Below are 12,758 nucleotides of genomic sequence, written 5' to 3'. Positions count from 1 at the left end.
GTACGAACAGCGATCAACATCAGTTTCGCCGCTTGTTAAAAATACATAGTCATATTCTAATTCGACGGTGACGTCCACGTTTAGGCGTCATTTGTTGGAATAGAGATACATTGTATTCATACTGACCGCAGATCATAATCGGGCATAATACGTGAAGATACCCGTGAAGATCCAGGTTAGAACTGATCTTCAGCAACCCATTCTTGTCGTTAGAATCGACTAACGGGACTTGGTAAACTCTCTGACTTGGCTGACACACGTATCGAGTAGACCAATGATTATGATGTTAGTTACTGGATTGTCTGGCTAAGACTTGGTTGTTTACAGACGACCCATGCAGCATGGAGTCAAACAACAAACAAACAAACAAAAAGTAAGTAAAAAAGATTCCCCAGTAGTGTCTCGTCACTGGCAGCCGGCGAGACAATCGCTATTCTACCCACCCGCTCCCTTCAAAAGGTGTCTTACCCTCTTTGATGAAAGGAGATATCTTCGATTCCCCCTTCTTTGTCTGTGAAGGAAGAGCTATGATGGGTTTGCCCTTCCCGTCCTGCGAGAGGGCTGCACCTCGTATAAAGTCCACCTGACCACCGAAACCTGAAGCAATGGATGCATATTCACCAATACATCATCCGTGTACATGACGTGAATCTCTTAAAACTCTACGAAGGTTTGACGTCATGTGTATCTGCTAAACAATTATATGTTGTCATGGCTACTCCGGATACTGACACACAACAATCTTGAGAAATTATTTATGCTTTGTGAGTTGAACCAAGTATTAGCTGCTGCCCCTCCTCCTCCCCCTCTATCTACTACTACTACTACTACTACTACTACTACTACTACTACTACTACTACTACTACTACTACTACTACTACTACTGCAAGAAGCGACTAACGGCATCGGGTGGTCAGACTCGCTGACTTGGTTGACATATGTCATCGGTTCCCAATTGCGTAGATCGATGCTCATGCTGTTGATCACTGGCTTGTCTGGTCCAGACTCGATTCTTTACAGACTGCCGCCATATAGCTGGAATATTGCTGTGTGCGGCGTAAAACTAAACTCACTCACTCATTAGTAGTAGTAGTAGTACTACTACTACTACTACTACTACTACTATTAATATTATTACTACTACTACGCCTAGAGATATTTCGAACTGTAAATATAAATATATAAAGTTTATACTTGCTCGCTTTTTTCTGACTTCTCATTCACAGTTTGTTGTGTGAGTCCACAGAGTGAGTGAGTGAATACAGTTACACGCCATTTCAGAAACATTGCAGGTGCATCACCGAGGGTGCTACCAGAAATTGCCTTTACACATTGTCCTCATGTAGGGAATGAAACCCGGGCTCTCGAGTAACTATGCTACTCCACCAGCCCTCTTACCTGAGTACATTCTTGTTGCTATTGAATCAGACACCACCTGGCCGCTGAGATCCACTTCAATAGCTGAGTTAATGGCCGTCACCTTGGGATTCTGGGAAATAATGGCTTCACTGTTACTGTAGGCCACGTCGACCATTACTGGAAGTGAAAACGTTTCAGAATAACTGCATCAATTGTTAATTAACGTCACCAGCTCCTCTCAAGGTCACGTCAACCTTTCTGGAAGCAATTTCAAGCATTACAAAGTATCTGCATCAATCGTTATTGAACCGCAAGAGTTCCTCTCAAAATCACGTCAACCATTACTCTAAGTAATGTCAAGCATTACAAAATATCTGCATCAGTCATTATTGAATGTCAACAGTTCTTCTGAAAGTCAAGCCAATCACAAATGTAAGTTTTTCAGCAGCATTACAAAATATGTATGGCAGTCTTAATAGAAGATTACGTCAACAATTCTGGTACCTGGAAGCAGTGCCAAGGATTAAAAACATCTTCGTCATCGGCTACATTTCTATTTACTGGAAGCATTGTCAAACAAGGCAAACTTCCTACGTCATTATTTCTGAAGCCAACATCAACAGTTCTCTTAAAGAGAACCACTACCGGAATTATTGTCCATCACTACACAATTTCAAAGTCAATCAGTATTGAAACCATCTTCAGCTGTACCCATCGAAACGTACCAACAGAAGGATTGTTGTCGAGGAAGTCGTAAAGTTTACGTGAGCCGATACAGAAGCTGGAGAGAGTTTTGCCGGTATGGATGACCTTCTTAGAGTTGGTGATGGCGCCGGTCTTCATGAGGTCCACGACGCCGTCACTGATCATCTCCGAGTGGATGCCAAGATCACGGTGGCTCCCTAGTTCTGCCAGGACCGCGTCTGGGATCGAACCAATTCCTAAAACGAAGATCGGTATATTGTTGTTGTTGTTTACATTTCAGACAGCAATATCCCAACTGTATTGCGACGACCTGCAAAGCGCTCAATCTGATCCAGACAATTAAGCATGGATTGATATTACGCCCATGGGTTGCAATGTCATGAAAGCTGCAAAATCTGCTTATCATCAAATCTGACCGCCTGTATCGGGCCGGGTCGTCGTCAAAAGCGCCAGTTGCAATGATCTGTTCTCAGGTCTGAATCCTGAATTCTCACTGCGTTCTCACACAATGATTCTTGATGCGGCATAATCGTAATTGTTCTCAGTGAGGTCGCTTTGCAGACAGAGTTTAACGTTGGGAGACTGAATGCAGGTTTGCAATGTAAGAGAGCATCGGACTTATTGATTATTTGTCAAGGCGCTGTAAATCTATTTTAGGACACTCTGTGCATGTATATTTGATTGAAATCTGTGCAATGATAATAAAACACCGAGAGTTTGAACAATATTTCAGATACATCACGGCTGTTATCCAGTCGCATGTGAGGTGATCAGCTTAATGGGCTTGCCTAAATTTACGCGCTTCAGTAAAACGCACTTATCGTAGCTCGTTGGTTGTTTCCGGGGCCATGCACAATGACAACAAATAGATGATGTGGCTCAGTTGCTATGCATAGGTATGCCATGTCACATTTCATACCGATCATTTCAAGAAATGAATGGTCCACGAAAAATTGGGCATTGTGTATGTAATGTATTGGAAACCAGGAATGAGTGGGTGAGTGTGTCAGTTTAGTTTTACGCCGCACTCAGCAATATTCCAGGTATATGGCGGCGGTCTGTAAATAATCGAGTCTGGACCAGACAATCCAGTGATCAACAGCATCAGCATCGATCTACGCAATTGGGACATGGCAGCGAGTCTGACCACCCGATCCCGTTAGTCGCCTTTTACGACAAGCATGGGTTACTGAAGATCAATTCTAACTCGGATCTTCACGGGTCGAACACCAGGAATGAGTTTCAACTCAAAGGGTTTTGAATTTGTCGCTGGCGCCTTAAAATGTGGTCGATGTTTGTTTGTTTCTTGTTCAACGTCGCACTCAGCCATTTTCTAGCTGTCTGTTTATAATCAAGTTTTAATTAGACAATGAATTAGATCGATGAACACTATTGGGATAGAACGCCATTCACCAACTAAGTCTTTATGACATTTACCTACCTGTCTTCACGAATCTTGTGGTCGGGTACATATGCCATCCTTAACGATAAAACATCCTGGACGAGGTTCTGTGCTATGAACTTGCCGATGGCGCTCTCCTCAGGGGACATAACTCTCTTCTTGAGTTCAGGCAGGGGTCTGTCCTCGGCGACCATGGCGTCAAAATGGGACTGGTGTATCAGACCATCGCCGAATGTCCGTGGCATTTGCTTGTTCACCAGACCTAAAAAAGAATGAACCAGAGAGCTGGGTTAGCGCTGCTGTAATATACACGTATTTCAGTCAGATAAGGCGTTCCTGGGTTGACATACGGTTCAACCTACCTGTAGGTGAAGATGAATTGGGATGGCTGAATAAATAACACAATAGGCCGACATTGGGGTTCAGATCCTGGAAGTTAGGAGACGCAACTCTGCACAGATTGATACGACGTCTCATCAGACAATTCGGTCTCCCATTTAACGAAAGCAAAGTGCACCTGATCCTAGTTTCGGTAGGATAATTGAAAACCAAAAAGATCAGATGCGTTTGCAAAATATACATGCACTATAACGTAATACAAACGAGTGCTCTTTCCATTGGGGTGGTTTGGAAATCTGGAACTCTGACCGGAAAACGGCCTGTCTCTATTCCCCCCTTCCCTTCACCCCCAAATACGAAAACAAACAAGCAGACAGGTCGCTGCAGAAACAAACAATTTTGTAGTGGAATTGAGACACATTTTGTATTGACATGTTAGTCCCGATTAACGAATTCCCAAAAATGTACCTATGATATACTTGGCATTCTGGACAGCAGCCCTAGCACAGTCCACACTGGTACCCAGGGAGCAGTAACCATGGTTATCAGGGGGCGTCACAGAAACCAGGGCAACATCAAGATTGATGATATGTCGGCGGAAGAGCAGCGGAATTTCCCCAAGGAAGATCGGAATACAGTCAGCTCGCCCTGAGTTGATTGGCTCTCGTAGATTGCCACCAATAAAAAATGAATTTGACCTAAAATGATCTGAAACAGTAGAATATATTGTAATATGCTAACTGAAGCACAACATACAACGACAATAATAGTTCTTTTTAATGCTTCCCAGTATGTATCTGGGGCGATTGGGTAGCCTAGTGGTTATGGCGTTCGCTCGTCATGCGAAAGACCCGGGTTCGATTCCCCACATAGGTACAATATGTGAAGCCCATATCTGGTGTCTCCCGTCGTGATATTGCTGGAATATTGCTAAAAGCGGCGTAAAACTTAACTCACTCACTCATTTTATGTCTGAACTTATCAGAAACAGGGTGAGCATGGGTGGCCCAGTGGTTAAAGGTCAGTGGTCATGAGACTATATTTGTCGAGTAGATCAATCCTGGCTGGTCCTGATAACCTGCCTTGGTTTTTCACACAAACTTGTAAACCTATAAACACTAGATCACTTCGGGCTTTCTATCTAATTCTAACTAGCCGTGATATAATTGATATATACGGCACGAAGCTGCGTTAAACCAAACTCACTCACTCACACTTCAGATATCAAATGTGGAGTCGTTACTCCAGTTGACTGTTTACGACGCTGCCACTGCTTGTCCACAGTTTATGGCTTGCTATTGACATCTCGTATATGAATTGAGTAATAAGTGAGTGAGTGAGTGAGTATGGTTTTACGCCACTTTTAGCATTATTCCATCAATATCACGGCGGGGGACACCAGAAATGGCCTTCGCTCGAAACCGGGTCTTCGGCGTGACGAGCGAACGCTTTAACCAACAGGCTACCCCAGCGCTCTAGACCAATAAGCGCAGACAAAGGCATGGATTTAGGAGATGAACATACTGTGTGCGAAAATATATACCTCTGATTGACTTTGATAAACCAATCACAATCCAGTATTTACTGAAGTCATGGTAGAATTACAGTTATACAGATACATGCAGTGTCAGGTGAGCTACAGGGCTCTGTGTCAACACATGATAAAACACACTGAAAAATGCCCATAAACCTGAATTACACTAGTTCAACTCTTAAACCGGCTCTTTATGATTTTACGAGAGATAAGGCAATAACCTTCCAACTCACCTTTATATTCTGGTTGAGCATAGGTCGCTGGCCCTTCTGTGTGCATATGTACCACCTCCACGTCCTTAAGCCCCGCCTTCTTACCATATACGGCCATAGCGTTCGCCAGTGTGATGGGCGTGGCAGCAGCTCCCTGAATATATACCTTGTGTCCTGGAGTGAGAGAATGTTCAGTGTTCTATCATAATCCGAATGTCAAGCTAATTGTATGATGACCCACTAGGCGTCAACTCGTGATTTGCTTTTTCGGGATAGCCTTAACAAGATTACTTTTGGTTTTGTGATATATTTACTTACATGCTCCTGTTAATTGCGCTACAGAATTAAAATTAAGTTCGTTTTTTAGAATTGATTATCAGTTTAGTGTCAGTAACAAAACGTTTAAAATTATGTCCAATGTATATTGAATCGGTCGAGGCGAGAACATATAAAGTAGTGCAACCTTTAACAGATAAGAAAGACTTGCTGTCTTTAAGGAAATAAAATATTTCAAAAAGGAAAATCCGAAAACGAAAGTGTGCACAACGCTTAAAAACCAATAAACATATATTGAATGTTGCATACGTCGTAGACACAGCCCAGGATGGCAGAGCGCTTCGCTGATGTGTAAGCAACTCAGTCAGGTGAACAAACCCATTACTGTGTCTGCTATTAAGCATAAAAAGAAAGTATAAACATGAATGTGCTTCTCGAAATTACATTTGCAGTGGGAAAATGTGACTTATGAAAGTTTCAATGCTAAAAACTGGACCGCATTGTCTCAGCCTGGCACACCTGGAGAAAGTAACACGAAAACACACCGACCCATACCATCCCCTCCTCCAATACACATTCACCACCACAAAAGACTAACAACATACACTACACTACACCACACACCACACACACACACACACACACACACACACACACAACACACACACACACTCACGCACGCACGCACACACTCACGCAAAAACTAACCCCTATCTCTCTCTCTCTCTCTCACTCTCTCACACACACACACGCAAAAGCTAACCCCTATCACATACACATATACATGCACTAACACTCTCACCCTCACACACCGCTACTTACACAACATGACACATACAAACACACACTCGCACATCACACAATTTAACTTGTTATCACCAACCTACTAAACTACCTCGTACATACACTTAAAGTAAAACACTGTCTCACACATACACAAACAATCAAACACATACTAGCACACTATCTCTCTCACACAACCACACTTGCACACTAACATGCGAGAATGAGGCGTCGGTTGGTGTAGGTGTGCATATTGGTTGCTTGTTATTTACAAAGACAAAAGAATAATACATACGTAACTAAATATTAACACACTGCTTTTTTAACAAAATTCATATTTTACGCAATCAGCAATGTTGAATCTAGTTTAAAGTATTCCACTGACCGACTTTCTGTAAACCTTCACTACCTCAACTCTATTTGCTTTATCATACACCGGGGTGTGCATCGTGGAGACGGGCATATGCGACATTATATGAATACCAGAGTGACATGAACTTAGACCGTAACTCAGGGATTTCATACATCTGACTTCTTATCATAGTTAATGTTCTTTAAACCCAGAGCAAGAGTGTGGTAATCAATCTATCATTCTGTTTTATCAAGGAAAGCCTTGCCCATGTCCTAGTGAGACTCCAACGCTTGTCTCACCTGAGACAAATGGGGATCAGGAGGTTGAGTTGTGTGACGTGGTAGTTTGCGTTTGAAATTACAACGATTGCGTGGCATCCTGCTCACAGTATTGCTGGTTTGCAGGGTCCAGGCATGTCCCTTTTTGTTGATACCCGTGAAGAAGAGAGTTAGAATCGATTTACATCAACCCATGCTTGTCGTGGCGACTAACGGGGTCGGGTGGTCAGGCTCGCTGACTTGGTTGTCACATATCATCGTATCCCATTTGCGTAGATCAATGCTCATGCTGTTGATCACTGGATTGTCTGGCTCAGACTCGATTATTTACAGGCCGCTGTCATGCAGACTGAAATATTGTTGAATGTTGCGTTGAACAACAAAGAAGACATCTTTGCTGGAAGCCATTAGCAATGCTGACAGCGTTAAGCAATGGGGATTTAATGTACGATATGTCTAAGATACCTGTTGCCATGTGTAAAGAATTCTTATATGAATGTACGTATATCATCGTGTGTGTCAGTATGTGTGACAGCCAGCGTTGTGTGTGTCAGTGTGGTTTGTGTCACTGTCTGTGTCAGTGTGGTTTGTGTCACTGTCTGTGTCAGTGAGGTGTGTGTCACCGTGTGTGTCAGTGTGGTGTGTGTCACTGTGTATGTCAGTGAGGTGTGTGTCACTGTCTGTGTCAGTGTGAGCGTGGTGTGTCACCGTCTGTGTCAGTGTGAGTGTGGTGTGTGTCACAATATGTGTCTCTTTGGTGTGTGTCACTGTGTATGTGAGTCAGGTGTGTGTCACTGTGTGTGTGAGTGTGGTGTGTGTCACTGTGTATGTGAGTGTGGTGTGTGTCACTGTGTATGTGAGTGTGGTGTGTGTCTCTGTGTATGTGAGTGTGGTGCGTGTCTCTGTGTATGTGAGTGTGGTGCGTGTCACTGTGTATGTGAGTGTAGTGTGTGTCTCTGTGTATGTGAGTGTGGTGTGTGTCTCTGTGTATGTGAGTGTGGTGTGTGTCTGTGTATGTGAGTGTGGTGTGTGTCACTGTGTATGTGAGTGTGGTGTGTCACACTGTGTATGTGAGTGTGGTGTGTGTCACTGTGGTGTGTGTCACTGTGTATGTCAATGTGGTGTGTGTCACTGTGTGTGTCAGTGTGGTGTGTGTCACTGTGTATGTGAGTGTGGTGTGTGTCACTGTGTATGTAAGTGTAGTGTGTGTCACTGTATGTAAGTGTGGTGTGTGTCACTGTGTATGTGAGTGTGGTGTGTTTCACTGTGTATGTGAGTGTGGTGTGTGTCACTGTGTATGTGAGTGTGGTGTGTGTCCCTGTGTATGTGAGTGTTGTGTGTGTCACTGTGTATGTAAGTGTGTTGTGTGTCACTGTGTATTTGAGTGTGGTGTGTGTCACTGTGTATGTGAGTGTAGTGTGTGTCACTATGTATGTGAGTGTGGTGTGTGTCACTGTGTGTGTGTGTGGTGTGTGTCACTGTGTATGTGAGTGTGGTGTGTGCCACTGTGTATGTGAGTGTGGTGTGTGTCACTGTGTATGTGATTGTGGTGTGTGTCACAGTGTATGTGAGCGTGGTGTGTGTCACTGTGTATGTGAGTGTGGTGTGTGCCACTGTGTATGTGAGTGTGGTGTGTCACTGTGTATGTGAGTGTGGTGTGTGTCACTGTGTATGTGAGTGTGGTGTGTGTCACTGTGTATGTGAGTGTGGTGTGTCACTGTGTATGTGAGTGTGGTGTGTCACACTGTGTATGTGAGTGTAGTGTGTGTCACTGTGTATGTGAGTGTGGTGTGTGTCGCTGTGTATGTGAGTGTGGTGTGTGACATTCTGAGGCGAACAAATAACACATGAAAGTGTTCTGGTACATCTTTTCCACCTTTGGTGTGGCACTGTGGGTGAAAATATTAGAAATACTTAAGAAACAATGCGATGTCCTTTTTTGTTTCCCTCCGGTACACAGTACTGCATACACAGTGATTAAGTTAGCAAGAGTGAGTACTCCAGCCACCACTTTTACCCCCACCACGTCATCTATGCAGTTAATCAACTGCAAGCTATGAGTTAATAGCTACATTAAGCGTTTGCATGAAACAAAAGGAAATGGACTTTAGCAAACATTAGGGCTGCACTCGCCGAGATAAGATCACTGTTACTGCTAAACGCCAGTGAATTACTTGGGGGACTGGGGATTTAGAATTGAAGAATTAATCATTTAGAATTTGCTTCAATTGATCATGCAAAAAATATTATCAACAAATTACCTCATTTGTAAGGTCTTGTCAATGGGATCTAACGTTCTGGCATTGCTATTACCTTAATCAACAAGTGAAGCGGCGTACTAGTTGACTACTGAGTTTCAAAATGAATAAACTGTCATATGATTTGTGTTTAAACTATTTTAAGCAATGTAGCCATGTATGTGCACAGATTTAGTGTGGTAAACACCAAAATGACAGCCGAGGGTTTGTCGAGTAACAAACTCCATATGAGCTTGTTAAAACGATGTTTTATTGTTTTACTGCATACTATTGGCATGCTCGCAGTGTAACCTACAGTAAAGTATATATTTACACTATTTACACAGTGGAGCACCCATGATTTATTGCCTAGCAGGCATGTATAAATAAATTAATGACATTGTGTTTTGGGTACATATTCCTGTAAAAAATTATTTACTGAGTTGATTCGCACGAAGTCCATCAAAAATGCCTGACAGTTTGCCCATATCCCCACACGTTAGAAGGACCGACTGCAACTATACAAATGTAAAAGAGAGAACGGGACAAGGCAAATACTGGTGTGATAAAGCCGTTACCCAGCGTCGTGTTGTAATAAATAAACTGACAAGTTGAGAGAGGGTATAGCTTTTATACTGTTTGCCTGTTGAAAACCTTTGCCTGATCGACCTCAAGATAAGAGGAACGCGCCCCTTTTCTTCCAGCAAGGTTTTGTAACATACGATAAGATAAGACTTTATTATCCCAAGGGAAATTTATATTAATCTTGTGTCAGGAAATTCAGTCATTAAGTAGTATGAATACACAATGCCATTTAGAAAGTGGTCAAGTGTAACACATGTTATATTTGGAATAAAACACTTTCTCATTAAAGTACAGAATCTTGTACTTTTGTTGGGTTGAGTCCCATCCTGGATTCGAACCCGCACCCTCAGAGTCAGGCACCTAATCGCCGTCAAACATAGTCACCCGCCCAACCACCTCAGGCGCCGTCAACACAAGTAAAAGAATCAGTACTTTTCTGAGAAAGTGTAATTCCAAATATAACATGTGCTGCATTGAGGAATAGATATATTGAAGGGCGTAGAAACCTTGTTTGACACCTATGAAACAATTCCGTCTATACATAAAAAACGACACTATTTCTTACGATTATTGATTATCTTTAAATAATCGAGTCTGGACCAGACAATCCAGTTATCAACAGGAACCGATGACATGTGTCAACCAGGCCAGCGAGCCTGACCACCCGATCCCGTTAGTTGCCTCTTACGACAAGCATAGGTTACTGAACATTCTAACCCGTACCTTCACGGGTCACGTGTTCGTAGAAAGGGGAGCGTATGCTGTCCCATCGGCACCCCGTCACAAACACACGCAAAGTAAAAAAATCCCTCTTCCCCCCCGTATGTGTTACTAAAATCAATATTATCTGATCATAACACTATTTCCTAATGATCAACTGTCGAAATATCCCCCTCACATGCAATACACAATGAGGCGACAATCCATTTGTCGGAAATGCGTCACCGATACAGCCGGAAATGGCGTCATCACTTTGTGTGGTGTAAGTCAAAATTAATAATTACACTTAATATTTCAGTATTTCTTCCCCCACCAAACAACCCCATGATGATGATGAAATATGATCCGTATTAACATATGTATGAACATCAACTTGCTGCACACATATGCATACCATAGCGTCATCAAAGCTCACACATTACACATATGCATATCATGGCATCATAACAGTTCACACATAACACATATGCATATCATGGCATCATAACAGCTCACACACAACACATATGCATATCATGGCATTATAACAGTTCACACATAACACATATGCATATCATGGCATCATAACAGCTCACACATACCTATGGATAAAAACAAAATGTTAATACCTGACTTGATGACGGATACTGCTTCCTCCGCATTCATCCATTTCGGCTGGCGGTCTGGAAAGGGATGGAACGGTTCCGGGGAGTATAGGTAATATGTCCGTGATATACTGTTGTATATACACCGGCTTTCCAGGAAGGTTCGGGCAATGCGCCTCGCCAGAGCCATATCTGCCTGTGTCTGAGCCCTGTCTTCATCGATCGCACCAAGCCACACGAATCAGCGGATATCGCGGAGTGAAGTGTGACCCTGTTCTACCGGAGAATGCACAATGTCACACCAACCTTTTACCCTTGAAGACTGGACATTTTGTGTAGTCTCCGTGAGTCATGGAGGGATTGTTCACACTGATGCAGGTCTACGTGTAATTATACCACATCACCGACACCTGTAGGCGTATTTAAGTCATATTCCAGCATTTCAGCTGCTTGTTGCCATGGCATTGTGTAACTTGGGAGTGTCTCTTCTCACGTACTCGTGTATCCGTATTGGTGGCCATTGTGACAACCAATCATCAATATTAAGCATTTACAACAAGTACTGGATGCTAAACATGTTAGTAAATTAGATCAAAGGTGTGTTATGTTTGTTTGTTGTTTACCATCGCCCTCAGCAATATTGCAGCTGTATGGCGGCGGTTTGTACATAATCGAGTCTGGACCAGACAGTCCGGTGATCAACAGCATGAGCATCGATCTCCGCACTTGGGGATACGATGACATGTGTCAATCAGGTCAGCGATTTTGACCACCTGATTATGTTAGTTGCCTCTTACGGCAACTTGCTGGATACCAAAACTAATCCAGATCTTCACAGGTTCTGGCCTTGCGACGGTGGCCTTAATTAAACCAGAAAATCAAGTCTATGTGTGTGTTGGTGTTTATCGTACAATAAAAGACGACAGGGAAATCAAACCTATCGCGAAGTAGTATGTTCTCTTTGCGGTGATTTATTGCACGGCATACAACGACAACGGGTCATTTTTATTCTCCTAATGCAATGACAACAATATTTACAGCATTTGGAAGGATGTAAACACAGTTTACAAGCTTTAAAAATATTTAACCTTATTCATATAATGACTCCTTGAATACAATCCGATCCCAATGAGGCACAAGTCCGTTTTATTAAAAAGAGAACGTAAAATTTTTTATTCCTGAATGCACTAGTGATTGGCTATTGCATTTAATTGCGTTGCCGAGCAACATTTGAGAGAAAATACACTCCTCTATCAAATATAGCATCGTCTAATTCACGACGCTGTTAAGTTGCGAGCAACGAATCTTCTGAAATGACATCATCAAAGAACAAGGTGTTTTCGTGAAGGTAACTAAATCTTGTCTTTGTTGTTCTCTGAGATTGACAAGGT

At 42.7% G+C, this 12,758-nt stretch overlaps 1 protein-coding gene across 2 annotated transcripts in view; it reads right to left on the bottom strand.

The window, feature by feature from the left end:
* LOC124257149 (4-hydroxybutyrate coenzyme A transferase-like) overlaps positions 1-12,758 on the bottom strand; it is a 37,964-nt gene that overhangs the window by 793 nt on the left and 24,413 nt on the right. The window contains exons 1-7 of one of the 2 annotated variants that reach the window (XM_046691143.1): positions 11,392-11,633; positions 5,574-5,726; positions 4,275-4,514; positions 3,545-3,729; positions 2,086-2,305; positions 1,400-1,537; positions 469-597 (exon numbers count right to left, since the gene is read on the bottom strand). The exons of the other annotated variant lie outside the window; for it this stretch is intronic. Of the exons in view, the coding sequence (XP_046547099.1) occupies positions 469-597; positions 1,400-1,537; positions 2,086-2,305; positions 3,545-3,729; positions 4,275-4,514; positions 5,574-5,726; positions 11,392-11,557 (1,231 nt within the window). The 5' untranslated portion in view covers positions 11,558-11,633. Of the gene's footprint in view, positions 1-468; positions 598-1,399; positions 1,538-2,085; positions 2,306-3,544; positions 3,730-4,274; positions 4,515-5,573; positions 5,727-11,391; positions 11,634-12,758 lie in introns of those variants that run through there. 2 annotated transcript variants of the gene reach the window in all.

This window comes from Haliotis rubra, unplaced genomic scaffold, assembly GCF_003918875.1.
Source record: "Haliotis rubra isolate DU_JTF1 unplaced genomic scaffold, ASM391887v1 Scf65, whole genome shotgun sequence".
Taxonomy (NCBI): Eukaryota; Metazoa; Mollusca; class Gastropoda; order Lepetellida; family Haliotidae; genus Haliotis; species Haliotis rubra.
This window is presented reverse-complemented; position numbering and strand designations above follow the sequence as displayed.